Source organism: Cydia strobilella, chromosome 6, assembly GCF_947568885.1.
Source record: "Cydia strobilella chromosome 6, ilCydStro3.1, whole genome shotgun sequence".
In the NCBI taxonomy this organism is placed as follows: domain Eukaryota; kingdom Metazoa; phylum Arthropoda; class Insecta; order Lepidoptera; family Tortricidae; genus Cydia; species Cydia strobilella.
In genome coordinates this window covers 2619527-2643188 of record NC_086046.1, presented here as the reverse complement: position 1 = coordinate 2643188, position 23662 = coordinate 2619527, and the positions used below count along the sequence as shown (strand labels likewise).

At 38.2% G+C, this 23662-nt stretch overlaps 1 protein-coding gene across 5 annotated transcripts in view; it reads left to right on the top strand.

Annotated features, from left to right (window-relative positions):
* Positions 1-23662, top strand: part of LOC134741936 (protein outspread) — a 427618-nt gene that overhangs the window by 376593 nt on the left and 27363 nt on the right. For 3 of the 5 annotated variants that reach the window (XM_063674813.1, XM_063674816.1, XM_063674811.1), the window contains exons 5-6: positions 909-981; positions 2121-2306. In XM_063674813.1, coding sequence (XP_063530883.1) covers positions 909-981; positions 2121-2306 — 259 coding nt within the window. The remainder of the gene's footprint in view (positions 1-908; positions 982-2120; positions 2307-23662) is intronic. The other 2 variants (XM_063674815.1, XM_063674814.1) reach the window with 1 other exon arrangement.

The following is a 23662-nucleotide window of genomic DNA, read 5'->3' as shown; positions in this document are numbered from 1 at the left end:
GTTGTTCGGTGGTTGTTGTAGTTGTCTCGTAAAACCGATAGCTGGATTTTACGAGAAACACGTGGACTACCGGCCGTTGACTCCAGAATGGTGGTTAAACACGCTTTGAGATTAATTCTCCATTCACTGCACACTACCACATTAGATTACTGTATAATAAAGCTATCGATATTACACATTAAACAATATTAATGAGCAAAAAACAAAGAAATTAATCACGAGGCTACTATCAAGATGGCGATCGAACCGGAAGTCCAACATTTAACTCAAACAAACAATTATTGAAAACTGTGACATATCAATGACATTTCGAACATCAATTGTCCGAGATAGTACTTAAGTACGTAAGCAAATGTATAAACTCGTACTAAACACTAATCAATATGTAAACAGGCCCTAAGGTGTGTAAGTGTACACGCTCGTAGGGGCCTTATCAGAAAAAAAAATTGTCTCCGAAATGGAGTTAATTAGAATACCGGTGTCTTTGAGTAAGTTACTTAATTTAAGCTCAGGAATGCACCCTTGAAATTAACGGAAAAAAACACGGTTTATCTTAGGTAGTGATATCTTGTTTATGTCCTTATTTATTGCTATGATAAAATATGAACCACTCTTTTAATCATATACTTGTTAACATATGACGTTTGAATAAAAAAAGTTATTCAAAGTAGGTACCTAATTATTATGAAAACTGGTTTTAGCTTTCAAAGCCTAGAGCTCAGCGTGTTTCCATCTTATGACCTGCGGTGTCAGCATGGTTGTATTTTTATCGCCTGTCACTATGCCTGTCACTTTCGCACTTACATACCTATTAGAACGTGACAGGTATGGTGACAGGCGATAAAAATGCGTACGTGCTCTGCCCGCTGATATAAAATTTTCAATAAAATTATATGTTTTGTCAACAGGGCCGACACAAACGAAACGCTACTTTCCCCGGCGGCCAGACGGCGAGCCTGCTGCAATCATCAACGACAAGAAGTAAGTCATTATTATTCACAACGACGGGACTTAACTTATTCGCATAATATAAGTTTTAAATTTACTTCCGACGTTTCGAGGACGGCGTTGTCCCCGTGGTCTCGGAGAAGACTGGCTAAAGTTGACATCAACATCTTCTAGGCGCGCGAGTTTTGCGAACTACCCGTACTTGGCGTTGTTTATTAACTTGAACGTTTTGCGCACTAGGGATGTCACCGGGTCGACACACAACACTCACAGTATTCGATTTTTCAACTTTCGATATAGAAGTAAGTCAATTAATTTTAGTTAATTTAGTATTATTTCTGTTTTTATACCGGAAGGTCGGGGTACTTTAGACCTTACAAGATTAATTTGTCCACCTATGAAAAACCATTTTATTAAATTAATAAATTCTTAAAACGACACTAAACGCTTACACAAAAACAGACTAATTACATAATGTCTTTTTTTAGAATACATTCATCATTTGACCATCACACACACACATCTGAAAGGTTAAGCTGTATTAGGGGGTTTTCAGAAAAAATTGTACCATTTTCTTTTTTTCGAAAAACCTTCGAAACTTTTGGGTTATTTAGACTCAGACAAGTACAGACAAGATGAGACAAGGAAAAAAAGTGTCCCCAGTTTTTCATACAAATTTTGGGTGTCAGTTTTGTAACGGTCCATACAAATGAAAATGCGTTACAAAACTGACATTTATTTGGGGACATATTTTTTTCTTTTTAAATCGATAGTCCTCGTCATTCTGAGTAGATATAACCCAAAAGTTGATGGATTTTCGAAAAAAGTAACCTTTCAGATGTCCTTACTGTGTTTAATTTGTCAACTGTGCTTAGGCGGGGCAGGCCAGATTCGTATTAAATCAGTTGACGTTTAGGCCTTAATCTGAGTAAGTACGACTCTAAGGTTGCCAGTTTCTATTTAATTCGGATTCTAAATAGGTTTGATTATGATTGTGTGTGATGGTCAAAAACCGTCAGTTCAAATTTCGGTTATGCTGTATGGAGCAGAAGCAATCGTTCTCGAAAAAATTGCAAAAAGATGAGTAAAAATTCATTTGAGTGAAAATGCCCATTAAGGATATACTATTAATCTAGACAAGAACAAATGACCACCGAGATGACTCCCAATAGACCATTTTACCGCTGTTCCAGAGTACTCCGCGGACGCTTCAACTCTTCGTGACGCAGCGGACGGGTGCACCGCGGCCCGGCCTCGGTATTGCGGCGCGGGTACCACTACCTGGCCGGGACCGAGGGTCCAGCCCCCGCAGCCTGAGATCCCGAGCTTAGCACCACCACAGCCTGTAGACACCAAAGGTCAGTCTCTAAGAAGCTATCTTCCAGAATATTCCACGGATGTTACAATACAAGGGTGGGGATGGGTGCACGGCCCATCGACACCAAAGCACAGGGCGGACACGCTATGCAAAAATCACTTGCGTTTCTATGTGTGAACGGCACGTCTGTACACTCGTCATGCGTCATAGTGTAAGTTGCTTAAAAATAGTACTGAGCGGCCGGCAAACAGCCGTCAATCTGCTGTCGCGGGGCGAGCTAATTCGAGTCAGGGCGGGGCGGTGCGTGGCCGTTCTGTATAATAATACTATTACTTATTCTGTGACCAAAGGTAAGGCCAGCTTTCACGGGATGGGCATAGCGTAGTGGGCTCAGCAAAAAGTGTACTGTTTTATTACCGAAACAAACATTTGTATAGCTACTCGAACCTTTTAGAATGTTCCGTGGACATCCTGTCAACGGCCTGTCAAGTAGAATATCAACCTAAGCAATTAAAGGTATCATGTTAGTATATCGTAATACGCAAAAACCAACGTCATATTTTATTACTGTAATGGCCGGATGAAAAATCTAACTCTCCTTGTACGTACGAGAAAAGTAGCTTTCTTTCCTGCCTAGCCAAGATGATAATCATTTTGGCGAAAATCAGTTTCAGTTTGACAAATGAACGCTTATTGGAAATTGTAACCAATAAAAAAATGGCGACTACACCCACGCTGTATGACAAAATCGAAATTAAAGGATCTATTGTCATAAATGTGACGGAATTCAACTTTATTACGTTGGTATAAGAGGCTTTCCACGCGGATATAAAACACATTCAATTTACACTTTATCACTTCTATCATGCGGTCTTCAACTCTAAAGTCTAGGTAGTAAGAGCGTCGATGAGTTTTTATAAAACGGTATTATGCAAGATGCCGCCATTCACAAAACCGAATTCAATGTATCGCAAATTACACCTCAGCGTAATAATCGGGTGTGAATTATTTATGATTCGGCGATACCGAGAATCGAATCTGTATCGCCTTTACCGATTCACAGAATTCGATCATTACGGCAAATTTGATTTAAAACGGCCTTTTAGTGAATTTACACGCTTTCGGTAACAAATTACAGGCTAAATTTCAACGCAGAAGCTTTGGAATGAAAGCATTAAATATGTCTCATAATTTTAGGTATTTAGGCGGCTTTTTCTGCTTATCAAGCCCTTCGACAACACAAAACGAGAGAGTGAACTTAGGATCGCCCTCCGATTAATTTTTTTTTACTAATAAGCAGCTACTTGAATTGACCACTTTTATGCGTGAAGAATATTATGAAAGGGAATAAAGAAAGTATTTTCATTACAGACAAATGGAAATCTGTGAACTCAGTTTACCTTTCTAGAAAACAGGCGTGATATATTTGAAACTATGGTCCTTCAAACCGGATAGGCCTTTCCTTTCTCGGCGTTTCCATCATAAATACAAAGAAGATCTCGTTCACAGCGTAATAAATACAAAGCCGATGGAAGCGACTATCTACTGTCAGTCCCGAGGCGTTCGTTTCTTACTCGGATTCAGATTTGCTAGACTCACTTGTGTTAGATATTTCCTAAGACTGTTCCTATTAGTAATATAGACTGGTTTAGTTGTAGGCTTGACAGCCTACACCGAGCCTAAAGTAGTAAAGTGAGATAGACATATATAGCTCTCTGACGTTGAGTACCTAAAGAGTTTATGGTATTATTGTAATTTAATGTTTTATAAAACATTATCAACATGGTTATAAGTATTGTTAATATTTAATAGTTGATTAATACCAGTTAATGTCTGTAGTATTATATCTTAGCATACCTAAAACTGTTGATTGAACAAAACGCCACTGATATGAGAAATAACAAAACGCTTATGTCAAACATTAGATAGAGAAAATAGTAAAAACTATAAGGACGCTTTTGTAAGAAAACGATATTAAAACCCACTTATTTCAGCAGATAAATAGTTTTTATTACTGATTCCACTAGTAGTTATAATCAGAAGTGGTCAGAACATTTAAAAATGAAGAAAAAACGCGATCGTAAACGGCGTAAACGTGAGCGTAATCGAGCAAGATCTAAATCTAATACATCCAGTGTGACTGATGAAAACGTGCAGTCCTCTCGAAGAAGTCGTTCACGCCAACGTTCTAAATCCAAAAGTCATCGAAGAATCACTTCGGAAAGCCGAAAATCTCGTCAAAAGTTTGACAAGAATTGTAGAAGTCATCGAACTACGTCGAGTTCCGCCTTCGATACAGATTCGTCAAAAGAAGTTGTGTATAGAGATAGATCACGTTTACGTACGGCATATAGGAAACTACGTAGAAATACAACAGAGACTAAGAAAGTACACCGAAGAAACAACGATAATCGGAAAAGGAGTGAGACGCCCCAAAGACAACGATCATCGAATTTGAGTTTTTTACATACACCTACTCGAAGTCCTCCGACACGTGAAACTATTCAAGTGCAAGTACATAGAGAAGATACACATGCTAGAGAATTAAAAACTCCAGGTGTAGAGCAACAGAATGCTAGAGATATTCAGTTTGCATCTGCTAATAACTGTGGCTACTCTACAGTTCCTGAAAGAAGGACAGTCACTTACCATAGTAACATGATAGAAGACACATCTTTACCTATGCAAACTCCACCAACGATTCAACATACATATCCAGAGGTAACACCAGTGCAACCAGGTATGCAGGATATGACATGTCCGGATTTAGGATCGTCGAACACAAGCCACTCAATGCAGCTTGTAGAAGGTGGTGTATCAACACGGGCTATTGTACCAGCATGGCCAATCTATACACCTGAACATCAGGATCAACCTGTCCAGGAAGGTACAAGCAACATCAATGCTGAGCAAAGTGTGCCGAATGCATCAGGTCAGTTTACTTTCCAAGATTTTATGAAGTTTATGAACAATGTCGTAAAACCGGAGCAAAATAAGATTCAATGTGATAAAAATATAGTTCCCGAATTTAATCCTTCAATTAAAAGTCATAAAATAGAAAATTGGATTTCTAAGGTTAATGAGTGTGCGCTGATTTATGGCTGGTCTGATAGGCAAACTTCCTTTTATGCATTGCCTAGATTAGTTGGTCATGCTAAGCTTTGGTATGAAACTTTATTAACAGTAAATTATACTTGGCCAGAGTGGCAACAACAATTAAAAAATGCTTTCCCGTCTGATGTTAATTATGGTTCTTTATTGAGTGAAATGTTAGACAGAAGGCTTAAGACGAATGAAACATTAGATGATTATTATTATTCAAAAATGGCTTTAATAAATGCATGTGAAATTACAAACAAAAAGGCGGTGGATTGTTTAATTCATGGACTCGACGATAGGACCATTCGGGCTAGTGCTACCTCAGCTCGGTTTGCACAACCCGAGCAATTATTGAAGTACCTGAAAGAAATGAATCGTGATAATAGGGAGTCTAGGTTATTTAAAAATAAATCTGTTCCTTCTAGCAGTAGTAACGTTCCATGTGCAAAATGTAACCAAGTGGGTTATCATACAAGTCAGTGTAAAAAGAAGTCAATATGCTATAATTGCAAAGAGCCAGGACATCTGGCAATAAACTGTCCAAAGACATTAATCAAGTGTGAAAAATGTAGTAGAGTTGGTCATAAAGCTGAAAATTGTTTTTCAAGTAGTAAAACAAAAAATGTTACAAATTCAGATAAACGAGTGTGTGCAGTTGAGTCGACAAACCCTTCTCAAAGTAGTTCTAAATATTATAAATTAGCACACATCAACAATTCTACTAGTGGCACTTTGTGTTTTATTGACTTTGGCAGTGAATGTACACTAATAAGAGAAGACTTTGTCGACACACACAATCTAATTGTTGAAAAGGATTGCATTCCTAACATTAAATGGGTTGACGAGACCTGTTTAACAGTAGTTGGTAAAACTAAAATCCTGTTAAGAATTAACCAAGTGGAGGCATTCATTACTGCATTAGTAGTGCCTCTAAAAGAGTTACATGTGCCTATTCTAGTTGGGCATGATTTTACAGAATTACCACATGTATTAGTTATAAAATCCAGCACGTCTCTGGAATTACTAAACCGTGACATGCCATCAGATTTGTCCAAAATTGATCATGACATAAATTGCATCGTAAAATTATATGCGAATGATGACATTACACTTAACGGAACTGGTAATGTTAAATGTCATACGCGTGATCTGACAGAAGGTGATTTATTTGTGTCAGGACGTTATCGTTATAACGGACCTGGAAGCGAATATTACATTCATGAGGGTGTTTATAATGTACTTAACAATCAATGTAATATATTAGTATCTCCTACCTCTAAATCTTTACCTGTGAAAAAAGGGTCTCTTTTGGCCCGAGCTGAGTTATGTAAAAGTGAGGTGCCAAAAGATAATGATTCTGTGAAGTGTTATAGAATTCGAGTAGACTCCAAACAAATTGAACGCGATGAAATAAATGTTAACCCGGACTTAGACGAAACAAAAAAAAATCAGCTTCATAATCTCATACAGAAATACCGCGGTACTTTTGCTCAAAACCTCTCCGAATTAGGTTGTACCAATCTAGCTGAAATGGACATCAAGCTTATTGACAATACACCGGTAGTATACCGACCATACAGGTTGAGTTGCACACAACGTGAAACAGTACAAACCATGGTTAATGAACTTATTCAAAATGATATTGTAGAAGAATCTTCTTCCGATTACGCTAGCCCAATATTATTAGTGACAAAAAAAACGGGTGGGCATCGTCTTTGTGTTGACTATCGAGCTTTAAATAAACGGACTGTGAAAGACCATTTTCCACTGCCACTCATCGAAGATCAAATTGATCAATTAAGTGGTAGTCGATATTTTTGTACCTTAGATCTGGTTAGCGGATACTATCAGATACCTATTAAACCCGACTGCAGACATTTAACAGCTTTTGTTACCCCGGATGGGCTATTCCAGTTTAAAAGGATGCCGTTTGGCCTAGCAAATGCACCGTCAGTTTTTCAGCGGACCATGTCTAAAGCGTTGGCGTTGTCTGGTACAAACTGTGGACATGGAAACAAACCAGCGTTAGCATATATGGATGATGTCATAATAGTTTCAAAAAATTTTGAGGAGGGAATTGATAAACTAGAGTCAACCTTTAAACTAATGGATGAAGCAAATTTCACACTTAATATCACAAAATGTAGTTTCTTCCAAACGACTATAGAATACCTAGGATACGAAATCTCTAGTGAGGGTGTCAGACCAGGCAAATCCAAGATTCAGGCCGTAGAGAAATTTCCAACTCCGAGAAATGTTCATGAAGTTCGACAATTTATAGGTCTGGCCAGTTATTTCAGGAAATTTATTAAAAACTTTTCTCTAATTGCTAAACCATTGACTGACTTGACAAGAAAAGACTGTTCGTGGTTGTGGACTGAACTCCAAAATGATGCTTTTAATGTTCTAAAAGAAAAACTAATTGAACGTCCAATTTTGGCAATTTATAATCCAAGAAGTGAAACTCAATTACACACGGATGCTAGCAAAATCGGCCTAGCAGGAATACTTTTTCAAAAGGAATCTGATGATGCTCCTTTTAAACCTGTGGCATATTATAGCAGAAAAACTACCATAGATGAACAAAAATTTCATGCATACGATCTAGAAACGCTGGCTGTGGTAACATCACTAAGTAGGTTCAGAGTTTATCTTCTTGGAACTAAATTTACTATAGTCACTGATTGCAATGCGTTAAGAGCAACATTTTCTAAGCGTGATATCTTGCCGCGAATAGCCCGTTGGTGGCTAACTCTTCAAGAGTACGACTGTGACATCATCTATCGTCCTAATCATTCTATGGCTCATGTCGATGCACTTAGTCGAAATCCTATTGATATAGATCCTGCATCTGACGGTTCATACGAGGCTCCTCGAGTACTATTTATTACTACCGAGGATTGGCTTTTAAGTTTGCAATTAACAGACCCGAAAATCTGTCACATTCGTGAAGTTTTAGAAGATGCAAAATATAATGATATTGTTGATATTAAACAAAACTTCATTGTCAAAGACAACAAATTATACAGGAAGGTTGGTGACAATGAATTAAAATGGGTCGTTCCAAAAGGAGCCCGTTGGCAAATATGCAAACAAAATCATGACGACATAGGTCATTTTTCTGTGGAGAAAACATTATCTAAAATTAAGAAGGATTTTTGGTTCACGAAAATGAAAAGATTTGTGTCAAAATATGTTAAATCTTGTGTCGCGTGTGCTTATGGAAAAGCTCCGTCTGGAAAAAAAGAGGGATATCTTCATCCCATCCCTAAAATTGAAAAACCTTTCCATACAGTGCACATTGATCACTTAGGCCCATTTGTGAAAAGTACTCGCGGGTATTGCTATTTACTTTTGGTAGTTGACGGATTCACCAAGTATTGCTTTTTGAAACCCTTGCGTAGTCTAAAATCGACGCCTACTATTGCCGCGTTACAGGATATATTTACGACCTTTTGTTTCCCTAAAAGACTTATATCAGATAGGGGAACTTCTTTTACCTCTGAAGAATTCAGAAAATTTTGTGATAAGGAAAATATAAGGCACATATTAAATGCAGTCGCGTCGCCTCGTGCAAATGGACAGGTAGAGCGCTATAATCGCACGGTGTTAGGTTCGCTTTGTGCGTATGCAGAGATTCACGGAGAAAACAAATGGGATATAGAATTAGGTAAGATTCAATGGGGTCTTAACAATACTTTAAATAAGGGTATTGGTAAAACCCCGGCGGAAGCTCTTTTTGGACAAAATATGTTTCATGGCGGTGAGAATATGTTCGATGATGTGTTTGCAAATACTAGAACCCAGTGTGATGATGTTGGAGATGTTAGGGAAGACATTAGCAAACATATACAGAAGGATCAGGAACAACAAAAGAAAAGGTTTGATAAGACTCGTAAAGAACCAAATACTTATTCTGTAGGTGATCTAGTAAAAATAAGAAAACAAGTTGCGCAAAGTGAAGGCCAAAGTAAAAAACTCTTACCTCTATTTTCAGGACCTTATCGAGTGACTAAAGTTCTTGAAAACGATAGATATGAAGTGTCTAGTATTCCTGGTTCATCTATAGGGAAAAAGAATTACCGTAATGTATGGGCAGTAGATCAGATACAGCCTTGGATCAGTGCACACATACAAAATGCTAGTTCGGAAACGGATAGCGAAAGTGATAAGAAATAATTGTTGTGAAAATAATATTGCCTTTTACAATCAAAAGTATAAGTGTAGCATTTGATAGTTATGCTAGTAATTTGCAATATTTCAATTGAATATAACTAGAAATTAAGGCTGGTCTCGGACATGTTAATTAATTTTAGTATATAAAAAAAAAAATGTTATGAATGTGATGACTGTGTGTTACTTGTAACAGTTAAGGCTGTAAGTGTTGGGTGGCCAGATCAATTGTGAACTGGTGAAGTCCACGGTGCAGTTCCTGCTGTAAGCGTTGGGTGACCAGATCAATTGTGAACTGGTGAAGTCCATAGAGCAGCTGGGGCTGGAAGTCGTGGGTGGATAGAACCAATTGAGAAGCTCATAGTGCGGTATTAGTATTATTAACTTTACGCATAGGATGGGAAATATGACTGACTGCAATGGGTTGGCATATTTCACATCTTAATGAATTCATAATATGGGAAATATGACTGACTGCAATGGGTTGGCATATTTCACATCTTAATGAATTAGTATTATTAACTTTATGCATAGGATGGGAAATATGACTGACTGCAATGGGTTGGCATATTTCACATCTTAATGAATTTATAGTATGGGAAATATGACTGACTGCAATGGGTTGGCATATTTCACATCTTAATGTATTAGTATTACCTTTACGCATAGGATGGGAAATATGACTGACTGCAATGGGTTGGCGTATTTCACATCTTAATGAATTCATAGTATGGGAAATATGACTGACTGCAATGGGTCGGCATATTTCACATCTTAATGAATTAGCATTATTAACTTTACGCATAGGATGGGAAATATGACTGACTGCAATGGGTTGGCATATTTCACATCTTAATGAATTCATAGAATGGGAAATATGACTGACTGCAATGGGTCGGCATATTTCACATCTTAATGAATTAGTATTATTAACTTTACGCATAGGATGGAAATATGACTGACTGCAATGGGTTGGCATATTTCACATCTTAATGAATTCATAGTATGGGAAATATGACTGACTGCAATGGGTTGGCATATTTCACATCTTAATGAATTAGTATTATTAACTTTATGCATAGGATGGGAAATATGACTGACTGCAATGGGTTGGCATATTTCACATCTTAATGAATTTATAGTATGGGAAATATGACTGACTGCAATGGGTTGGCATATTTCACATCTTAATGTATTAGTATTACCTTTACGCATAGGATGGGAAATATGACTGACTGCAATGGGTTGGCATATTTCACATCTTAATGAATTCATAGAATGGGAAATATGACTGACTGCAATGGGTCGGCATATTTCACATCTTAATGAATTAGTATTATTAACTTTACGCATAGGATGGGAAATATGACTGACTGCAATGGGTTGGCATATTTCACATCTTAATGAATTCATAGTATGGGAAATATGACTGACTGCAATGGGTTGGCATATTTCACATCCTAATGAATTAGTATTATTAACTTTACGCATAGTATGGTAAATATGACTGACTGCAATGGGTTGGCATATTTCACATCTTAATGAACGTGAAAATTGTTTCACATTTGTGTAACTAAAATTATTGTTATTTTTTTTTTTTTTTTTTTTTTTTAGTTCATTGTTAGTATTTTGTTTAGGGACAAACAAATTTTTATCAGGAAGGCCGACTGTTAGATATTTCCTAAGACTGTTCCTATTAGTAATATAGACTGGTTTAGTTGTAGGCTTGACAGCCTACACCGAGCCTAAAGTAGTAAAGTGAGATAGACATATATAGCTCTCTGACGTTGAGTACCTAAAGAGTTTATGGTATTATTGTAATTTAATGTTTTATAAAACATTATCAACATGGTTATAAGTATTGTTAATATTTAATAGTTGATTAATACCAGTTAATGTCTGTAGTATTATATCTTAGCATACCTAAAACTGTTGATTGAACAAAACGCCACTGATATGAGAAATAACAAAACGCTTATGTCAAACATTAGATAGAGAAAATAGTAAAAACTATAAGGACGCTTTTGTAAGAAAACGATATTAAAACCCACTTATTTCAGCAGATAAATAGTTTTTATTACTGATTCCACTAGTAGTTATAACTTGCAATTTCGGCCGCTCCCTATTTTGGCTGTCCGTGGATCTGATATAGCTTGCGACAGACAGCTGCAGTTATCCCAACCCCTTACCAAGCACCAGTGATTTGAGGGCTTGGAAGAACCAGCCAAAGTGCGTTCTGTAATTACGTATGGATGTAACGGATCTCGAGGTCACGCTATATTGGTGCCCGAAATGCCGACGCAGCGGCGTTCGCGCATGTGAAAGGGAATACATGGACAGGCACCAGTCATCAATTTCGTCCGCGACCGTATATGGCGCTAGCGCTTTTCGATGTAGTTAGAATAGCATACAAGTTGCAGAAAAGGTCGCTTTTTAGTACACAAGTGTAGGTACTTACGACCTTTTCGTGTAGGATGGAAGTTTCGGTAATAGGGAATGTGCAAATTGTGAAACTGTAACGTCGTTTGCTTTGGGTTCAGTGCCGTATAAGCAAATTCCCACGTTTTGCCACTTTGCATACACTATGATTGCCCTTGATGGGAAAGTTTAACAACTTTGTTTTTATTTGTAGGATTATTCCTGTTTTTGACTACTATACTTAAATTAATTTATGAATAAAGTTAGGGGAACTACATACCTATGCGGAACTTTTTTTAATATTTTCAAGTGGACATTTTAGCTAAGGCAAGAAAAGGGACGGGAGAGGGAAGGGTGGCAAACGTGGTCAAAATGGCGGAACAAACGAATATTCAATAGTTCGATTATGAATAATGCCATAATTTCCTCCCGCTCCGGCTGTAGAATGAGCTATGCCGGGAATTTCCAGAGGGGCTACAGTATGTTATGTTTGTAAAGGGTCGGCAACGCGCATGTATCATTTCTGGAGTTGCGGGCTAGTCCATATGCTACCGAGACTGCTTACCATCTGGCGGGCCGTATGCTTGTTTACCACCGACGTGGTATATACAAAAAAGTGATTGATACATAGAATCATCAAACTATTCGTAACAAATTGTCCTTCGTCTGGTAACCTGCTCCTTAGTTCCATTTAGCACACCTCAGAAGGCGTTGGTAATCTGTAATTAGAGAGTACACCTAAACGATCGATCGTAATTGCAATCACCAGGTGCGCGCTTTCTGCGCAAACGCATTGTATGGGGCTAGTAAAAGCGGAATTGTCGGCATTTAGCGATAGTTACGATACATTTTCTAACTGTGCTGCCCTACGGATTTTCTCTAATAAGCTTGAGTCCGTGTAAGTTAACTCTGTACAGTTAATAACTTAAATAAAATACTTTTATGGTGACATTTCCACGCTTTGTCATTTTAAAATCTGAGCAAAGTTGGCTTGGTCCTATTTATTGACTTTTAGGGTTCCGTACCCAAAGGGTAAAAACGGGACCCTATTACTAAGACTCCGCTGTCCGTCTGTCTGTCTGTCACCAGGCTGTATCTCATGAACCGTGATAGACAGTTGAAATTTTCACAGATGATCTATTTCTGTTGCCGCTATAACAACAAATACTAAAAAGTACGGAACTCTCGGTGCGCGAGTCCGACTCTCACTTGGCCGGTATTTTATTTGCTTTTAATTCGGAGCTGCGGAGGTCGCGATGATGAATGAGTTTTTGGGAACTATGATATATTATTTATTTTAAACTTTATTGCACATAAAAAGTGTACAACAGGGGGACTTAATGCCATTATAGGCATTCTCTACCAGTCAACCATAGGGCTAAACAGAAAAGCGAAGATATAAAATATATATCATTTGTTATTTACTAGTCTCCGGTGAAGGAAAACATCACGAGAAAACCGTACTAATCCTAGTTTCCACCTTCCAACCCAGAGGCCAAACTAGAACATAATTATTGGGATTAGTCAGAATTCTGTACTACTATTACTTATCTATTAAGTAATTCTATGCCGCTGCATCATCTTCGCGCCTTTACCCCGTACACTATTGCGCACGCGCACGGCCTTGGTAATTGCCTTAGCTGCGCGCGCTGATATAATCGCTTCCTAAATTCCTGCCTCTTGGACTCTTGCGCATTGTGGGCCTACACAAATACAAATATTCACACTAAAAAGTCCGACCACGCCGATATAACTTAGATGGACTTTATAAGTAATATCTATACGTAATATAGGTATTTTGTATATGTCGTGGTCAGATCATAGATTTTGATCATTTAATGAAATGTCATTTTAGAATTGATCACTTTATAATATGGTAAGGTTTGGCTTATGACCACACATGAAATGGTCAATACTAAGATCTGGCCACGACATATACTCGTATGTACGTACTTAATCATAATTCGACGTCATATCACACAGTTTCCCAGATTTTCGCGGCACGCTTTCTATATTTTTCGATTTAACTTAGAAATACAATATAATACAAATATTCTTGCTCACCAATAACAAAAGAAACAGTGTATACAAATGAAGCATATAAATTAAACTATGTTAGACTACAGGCAGATATAAATAAATAATAAATAAATATTATAGGACATTCTTACACAGATTGACTAAGACCCACGGTAAGCCCAAGGAGGCTTGTGTTATGGGTACTCAGACAACGATATATATAATATATAAATACTTAAATATATAGAAAACACCCATGACTCAGGAACAAATATCTGTGCTCATCACACAAATAAATGCCCTTACCGGGATTCGAACCCAGGACCATCGGCTTCACAGGCAGGGTCACTACCCACTAGGCCAGACCGGTCGTCAGATATGTCGCTAAAGAACGGTCTCTTGTAGATAACCTTTTGAATTTTTTTAACCTTTGTATAAATTGTTACTCAAAACTCTGTATATATTGTATTATACTATATTATTTAGTGTATTTGCATGTGAGCTTCGCGAGTATTTAAAATGAATCTGAAATTTCAAACTGATGCTGTATCAAAAGCTCAATAGCTACATGTAATATAATTCTACAAACAATTACTCTGGAACGTAACGGTAATTATATGTCACATTGAAATATTTATATCGCAATTACGCCGCGAGCGCTAAAATCTATTGCTATACCGGTAATAAGCAGGCTCTAAATCAATTCCGCACAATTGCCTGTTTACCCGCCTGTCCAGCTAATTTAGAACAGGATAAACAGTGTAATAGCATCTTCGACACCTGCGGGGTTCGTATCAATTAGTATTATTTACAGTAACGGCGCGAAATTTAATTGACGCGCGGAATCCGCTGGGGGCTCGTTAGAGCTGTTTAGACGTGAATCATAGTCGGGAACTAGAGGGCGGTGCAAGCTATGGGATAAAGCTGTTTCAACCCTTTAATGCATGAAGTATCAATACTCATACTAAAACAACCAAAGTGACCACCAAATTCACTTTAAATTTAGAATTTATATTGTCATAATAAAGTCTTAGTTTCAAGACAACTTGTTTGACCCTTCTGTTATTTCAATATGGATATAAGTACCTAAATAGGTATAGGTACTTCATGCATCTAAGGGTTAATTTAAGCGTCCTTCTCACTGATGGTTTTGTTCGTGGCCTGATACCGTCCATTCTTCCCTGAATTGGATCAGGTCAAAGCTGTGGTGGGATGGATAGGGACAAGAATGTGCCAGGGAAACAACTAATTAAGAAGAATTGTAGCGTGTTGTGAGGCTTGTAAATGTTGTGCTCGTACACGACCAATCTGTCAAGAACGAAACGATAAAGAAGATGGAGGGAAATTAAGTTTGAGGTCGTTTCTTGAGAGTTCTGAATCCCGCTGTAGATGTTTATGATCGCATCCATATTTGATTGACTAGAGTTCCTGAATTCACCGACGGAGCGGCAGCTGACGTTCACTAGGCTTAATGATACTTTACGAGTTATCGCCCGTGAGCTGTGAGGGACTTGATTATAAAATCTGTTGGTGGCTTGAGATCCATTATGGTGTGTCTACCTATATATACAGGATGGAACATTTCTAGCGACTGAGCTGAAAGGACAGTGTTATCTAAGCGATCTACAATCGAGTTATTACAATCGCAAAGCTGGATTAAAAAGTAAAACAAAATCATTAAAATTAAACATGTTTATATTAGTGACAACCCTACGAAGTTATTTACATTTTTAATTGACACATGTCATGTCATTAATTTGAGTTTACATTTTACGTTCATGATGTCATCGGATCTACTTGCTAGGGTTGAAACATATAGATTTTTGCACTAATGTTTAACAAACTGTATCTCACAAACGGTTAGAAATATTAACGTGATTAATAAGTGAAAAATAAAGTAAGTAGCCTAAACAATTCCCCGTTTGCGTAAAGGTCGTTCGTTCTGTTCCACCCTGTATATATCCATATATATTACCATCTCTTTTTAGCCCAGTGGTTGACTGGTAGAAAATGCCTTATGGCATTAAGTCCACCATTTGTACTTATGATTTTATGTGCAATAAAGTTTAAATAAAAAAATATATGCGACAAAAACGCTCCTTTTCCCATTAATTTTTATTTGTGTGTATTAGGATCACCAACAGAAGATACAATTTTCATACTAGTATTAACTTACAAAAAGAGCACATTTTTTATTGATCCCCCACTTACAGGCAATCACAGCATGCATTATTATATTAATTTAAACATTAAGTCAACAGTAACACCTAGAAAAAGGCTTAGTATACATTACAATAATTTAGAATAAGTATATAATACTAATTAACAAGACACCTAATAGTTAATATTAACAATAACTAAGGTAAGTTAGCCGAGCTAGCTGAGGTTGTCAACAGACAATAATTTACTTTTAAATAAGACTTCACTATCGCGCATATTATTTGCGTAACCCATTATTTTTTAGCCGATGACTAATAACGTAGTGTAATAAGGTGTAACTGCGACTTTCACAGCGATTTGTAGTTTGTCCATGTGATTAAAAAACGCTCCTTTTCCCATACACGATAATGTAATGTAAATTCCTCCCGCTCACGCCCCACGCCTGTACCTCGAAGGTTATCCACGACTAACGGAGTGTAATTAGGTGCGACTGGACTGTCGCCGCGATTTATGGCCAGCCCTTGTCTATGCGATTAAAAAACGCTAATGGACAGATACGAAGTACACGCAGGTAATGGGTCAGTATTTATAAGCATTACGGTACTGAAGTATGAAAGTTTCTATTTAGCGGTAAAATGTACAGTTTACATTTATTTTTAATACTTGTAAAGTGTAGGTACCTATTGTTTTATTTAAAGTTTTCAGCAAATTATTTACGGAATGGAGCAATCTTAATGAAAACTTACAGATAAAGTATTATAGTTAAATTGTTTTCAATGATTGATATGGAATAAAACTACAAATGATGCATTGTGTATTGAAATGCTTCGTAGTTTCTATTTATTTCTGACTATTCATTAGTAGCGGGCATCTACTGAACGCGATTCGAGACACATTAGGTATCTTACAGCGGGCTAAGCACGGTCGCATTTTTATTGCCTGTCACTATGCCTGTCACGTTCTAACAAGTATGTAAGTTTGAAAGTGACAGGCATAGTGACAGGCGCTACAAATGCCACCATGCTGCCACCGCTGGTCTCAAAAAGCTCTGTCTTGCATTATGATGTTGGTATGATGCTCCACCACTAATTTATTATATGTATGTACGTAAATGTGTCTTAAATTGCAATCGTATCCGTATTTCCAATTTAGTTACAAAACTAGGATTCAAAATTCTAACATATTCTACGAGTTACAAGCTCTTGCAATTTTGTCATTTCAAATGTTAAATACTGCTTATTGTTGCATTAACACGTCCTCCGTTACCGATGCACTGTTAACTTCCAATAAATAAACCTAATTGCAACGACATAAGAGCTATACCTAGTCAAAGTGATAACGTGCAAATGTTCCCAACATTTGGCAACATCAATAATTCAGCTAGGAGTGCCGTGCCACACTGCTCATAAATCTGTCTTCCAGGTTTGTAGAAGTTAGGTAATCGACACCGACGGAATCGCATTTCGGAACCTTGAGAAATACTAAGCAAGAAGCACGGTTTCGGTGTTCCGTTTCAAACATGCAAGTTATAGCTTATAATGTCAATAATTATCAATAAACCGTTGCTTTTAGGTTGCAAAATTTAAGGCACCCGTGCCACAGAATAAATAGCGCGAACAGGCGTCCGTTCCGTAGCCGTGCGTGGCAATGGCAACTACTATGGCTAGACACCAAAATTGGTGTGGGCCGCATGTACTTGTAGCGACGCGACGAAATCACGGAGTGAGCCACGTCTGCCTGTGCCATAGAAGCCCCGGTTCTTAAGCTTGCATACTTTAAAAATGTCATACTTTCATAAGTATGAATGGGTTACAATTTTGCGTCCATGTTCGCTAGTAAGTACAGTTCAAGTGTAAAAATATGGGCATACATCTTAAAACTATATCCCATAGTTCATACTTCATGATGAGTGCACCCATATTTTTGCACTTGACTGTACCATAGACAAAACTGCAAATTCATATTAAATATAAGCAAAATAAAAAAATCTTACGATGGCTTTAAAGTTTAAACGATAGGCCTTCATTGGTGCAATTTTCTCTTCGAGTCCTTCCAGACGAAACGTGGTTATTTTCAAACTTTAAAAGTTTCGGAAGTTTCGGACGGGAATTTAAATATAGTCCATCTTAGCTAACTTTGCACCGAGTTCGAAAAGAAAAAAAATCATAGGAATTTTTACGTTTATGGTGGCACTTCAACACTCTTCCACTTCAAAGACTGAGTAAAGTTAGCATGATCCGAATCTAAAAACATTTTCTAGTTAGTTCCACGCTATTTGTTATATATTTTACTAGCTATTTTTGTCTTGACTCCCCCATTACTAATTGCTTTAATAACCAACGGACTGACCAACATTTGAGAAGCAAAATTTAGATTTTATCATATCATCATCATATCATATCATTTATTCCATTGTAATCATGTTCATTTGTACATTCTGATCTTACATTTTGGTCAAGTAGGAACAACCATAGAAAATAGAAGAGGAAAGATGCTTGGACACCTGCTACGACACGACGAATTTATCAAGAACATAATTGAAGGGAGAGCTGAGGCAAGGAGGCGGAGGGGCAGACCAAGGAGAACATACATAGATCAAGTAAAGGAAAAACTCAACGTCGTGTCGTATCAGACTGTCAAGGAGAAGGCAGAGGACCGACACTTATGGAAATCGCTCCACCGCCAAGAGTATAACTCTTAAATATATGATGATGATGAGGTACATGATACCCTGCTAGGGTGTACAATATTGGATTTTAAACTACTTATTTATTCCAAAGGTTCATCCCACCAAACCGCAAGAACTGCCTGCCTGATTTTTGTGTTATAAAATCGGAAGTATTTTCTTGAAATAAAATGAAGTAGTAATATTTTTTAAGCAATATTTGCTTAGCATTATAAAAGTGGGTACTACGGTATTTTTAAGACGGTATTAGCAATCTCCGAAAGGCTAAAACAAATAAGTTTTTGCGGCGACCGCAGGCACGTACGTGTTTGCAGGCTGGCGGCGCCGGCGCAGGGCTACCCCAGGGTACTGATGTGCCATAGGAAAGTTTCCAAAATTTCAAAATTTTCGCTTAGAAAAATTTCGGTAACTTAATCACTACCCCTTATAAATCAAAGTCCCCGCCGCGCCTGTCTGTCTGTGTGTTCGCGGTAAACTCAAAAACTACTCAACGGATTTTCATACGGTTTTGACGTATCAATAGTGATTCTTGAGGAAGGTTTAGGTGTTAATTTGTTAAGGTTCTAACCGTGCGAAGCCGGGGCGGGTTGCTAGTATTTATGTATAGAAATAGAAAATTCCCATTTTCAAAATGAGAATTCCCTTTGATTCCTGTGAAATTATCCTGAAATTTCCAAAAACTGCAACTTGCACATCTTTACCCCGGTATATAGTTTTCATCTTCTCAAATGAGTTTTTCGTCTAAGACGGTTAAATAAAATCTGTTAAACAAAAGCCATTGTCTCTTTTGTGTGAGCTGTCGGCCTTTGTGTGCCATTGTGTGTTGGCGCGTGCCACGGCGCGAGCGACGCTCACGCTCTTAGACGAAAAAGTCATTTGAGATGATGCAGACTATACTGGGTCCGAGAGTTTACGAAAGCATCAGGTTGTTAAAAAGACCACAGAAAACTAAAAAGGCACTTCTGCTTGTACTCGTATTACGTTTAACATCATATTTAGTTAGGTGAAACGAATTTAGTACCAGGAGCAACCCTAGGTTTAGCCATTTTTACCAACATGGAGCGGATTGCAGAACTTGCCCGTGCTAATAGTTTTTTTAGAATGCGCCTATTGGAGGCCTTTAGTTAAATAGTGGTTTTGTATTGTCTATACATGGCCGCTTCTAAATGAAGCCACACGTTTGCCTGTAGCATAGTAAATTTGCCAGGAATGAGGATCAAAATCCACAGATTATAATTCAAACTGTTTTGGAACAAAACATAAGTCGGTAGACTGTGGTTTATGTTTTGGATTTGGCATAAGACATGTTTTTGGACGATTTTAACGCTTTTGCGGCGTTTATTCTCATTTAACAATTTATCCTCTATACCTAAGGTCAATATTTTAGCTATTGAAGATTCAACATAAAGCTAATTATTTTTACACCTAAACGTGTTACTTAATACTGTACGGTAAGTTAACAATATTTTGTAGATAACGTCGATGTTAAAGGGGCCCACTGACTTTTATTCCGCCGGATGATATCGGCCTGTAAGTTAGAGCAAAAATTTGACAGTTCCGAACAACGTCCGGCGGACTGATAGTCAGTGGGCTTCTTAAGAGCTGTTTTGGCGATAATTCTGCACCTAACCGAGTCGCAACCCCGGTAATCTATTAGGTATTTGCTGTCTGTACTGTCAAAACTCTTGCTCTTATCTTATCTTTTCTTATCTAGTACCAGAAATCTATCGTCTTAGCAGGCATTTAGTGCAAAGTTATTATGGATAACTTCGTGCAGTTGATCTGGAGGTGGGCGACTAATTTTTAAATTAAACCCACAATAAAGCTACCTTTTATACTGGAAAAACCGGCCAAGTGCGAGTCGGACTCGCGCACCGAGGGTTCCGTACTTTTTAGTATTGTTGTTATACCGGCAACAGAAATACATCATCTGTGAAAATTTCAACTGTCTAGCTATCACCGTTCATGATATACAGCCTGGTGACAGACAGACGGACAGACGGACAGCGAAGTCTTAGTAATAGGGTCCCGTTTTTACCCTTTGGGTTCGGAACCCTAAAAAAAGCCGTGTACCCTCACTAGCCTTAACAATCTAAGTGGTAGGGCTAAGCACCAGTTTGTTAGCTCCGATGCGTGGTGCGATTTGATTCCAAACTTTCACATTCAAAACTGATCCGCATTAAATTCCAAAAATCCAAACCAATAGAAACTCAAAAACGAACTCCGGTCGGAACTCCAAAAACCGAAGGCACCCAGTAACACCGATACGATACGTAGGCGTACATTACTTTCCAAACAACGTCGTAAATTACATATCCGCCCGGTTCTGTATTAACAATATTATTTAGATTTAACCCTTAGTCTTTGGCAGTCAAAGGCTTATTCATATTCTGATATGACCTTGACCGAGAGCATCAATCAGCGTTGGCGGCTCATGCTGCATCTGACCTGTGTAACCATTATTTGCAATAAATGATTGATTGATTGATGCTGATTGTAAGTCAGGCAACAAAAATGTATAGAGGGAAATGCTCGGAACACAATTTTTGACTTCGTAACTTTGCTTTGACTAGTTAGGAGGTGAACATATTATATCAACCGGCCGTAGCCCTTGAGCCGGGGAAGAGGAGAGCTTGAAGGTCCCATTTTTCGGTTTTTAGCTTATATCTCGGAAACAATGCGTCTTAGCCACATGATTATTGGTACAAAATGAAAGCTGAAAAAATTGGCTACAAGTTTCACTTAGGCAAGTTTTTCGATATCTTATATAGTTTTCGAGATATCCGCTCTTGAAAGTCTGTAATTTTGCAAACCTTATCAAAATGAGATGAATAGTATATCAAAATTGTTAAACACAATCAGCCTCATCCGATTCGGCTTCATAAACACTAAACATTGTATGTTTCCGTGGAAATTAGTCATGTCGCTTGGGGACATTAAATTTAAGGCTGGGAGAGACGATAAATAGCGTTTTAGGCTGCACACTCGTATTGTCGCTTTTAAAGCGATAATCTTATTTCACAACGTTGAACATGCAAATGGAAAAGGCAGTGACACTACAGTGGTTCATTACCGGAGTTCCGTGATACCTTGAGTACCTAGCGGTCTCCCGATATGACGTCGAGTTGCGGAAACCAAGCCCGCGAAAACCTATAACCTATACCTGGCGGTCTAGCATAAGCTGCGCTCTCGCGCGCGAGTCCATACTTGAGGTCGCGCTAGATGTATGGAGTCGCGCGCGAGAACGCAACTGATGCTAGCAGGTCTGAAGTAAATATCCCGCGAATTTATAAATAGAACAACGCTTTGTTAACTTTATTCGACATAAGCAGATATCAACTTTTAAACTTTCTTTTCTAGTGTTACCGTATCAGTATTAGTTATCACTAACCTCGTATGATCCAGGCCAATTTTTTCATGAGTTCAAAACTTGAATTTAATTCTTACTTAATACAAGTACGACGGAACTTACGAAGATAAATGAACTCTGAAGCTACCTCATTTGAAGCTAGTAGTAGAAGCCATTTCATGAAATACCTATGATGATTCGAGAGCAACGGACTGAGCACCATTTTCTTCTACCTAAATGGTTAGAAAATTGAGTATTATATAGGAGCTAGGCAAATCCACTGCACGCTTACCTCTCCATAAGCGTTTTATTCTAAATATCCAACTAATTAACTAATTAATGGCATCTACAAAACACACGGATAATCGCGTGCGATTTGAGATCAATTGCGGCATTTGACCGATCGATTGAATTCGTTGCTCCATATAGTTAGTCGGCCATTATCTAAAATCGCTTGCAATTTGTTGCAACGTTGCCTGTAAGATGATGAACTTGAACAACTCAACACGGCTCGACATGTTTGCAAATGAATAAGCACTCTCAGTCTCAGGTGCAGTTTCACTTTCGCCGCGGCCACGCGTGACGCGGAATGTAACCCCGCAGCACCGAAAACTAGCCTCCGGAACCACTGACATGGTGGGATATAATTTGTTGTCGGGTCATTTCGGGCGATTTAAGAGGAATTTCCTCTCGCGGACACTTCGGCTGTGGAACGAGCTTCCTGCGGGGTTTTCTCGAGGGGCTACACTACAGTATGGGGTTCTTCAAAAAAGGAGTGACAGGTTTTTGAAGGGTCGGCAACGCGCTTGTAACGCCTCTGGAGTTGCAGGCGTCCATAGGCTCCGGTGACTGCTTACCATCAGGCGGGCCGTATGCTTGTACGCCACCGACGTGGTATATAAAAAAAACACGCAAAAACAATTTCCTCTATTCCGGAGGGACTTGGCGAGTGTTAGGGCTGAACTAACCAGCTAAGAGTTTGGAGTTTGGCAGAGGAAAAGGGAAGGGTATGTTACTAATTACAACGTGTTGTGGCGAGTTAATGCTAATGGCCCACGAAAGGTTTTGGAATAAGGGATGTAATGACCGGTTTATAAAAAAAATACAAATGCATTTATTTTTGAAGAAATTACCATCCAGGAAATTGGAGGATTTTTAGGGAGATGTCCGGGCCTTGGTCAGGATGTTCAATTTTCTCATATATTAACCCTAAGTGGTTCACAGTTTGTTGATTTTGACGAAGTCCGCGTTTTAGTCCTGAATATAGCCCTACGGCCTCAAAAACAAGCCACCGGAAAACATAGGAAATATATTGTTCGCTTGCACCCAAACCATACAAAATATATAGCAAACACAATATTTTAATAAATCTATAGTAAATTATCTGTATCTCGCACGTGCTTTCAGTAATTACAAGCTACACGTGAAAAGAGATTACCGCCAGTCCCACTTTAGTAGCAACCTGCACCTTATTACCTTAATATTACGGTAT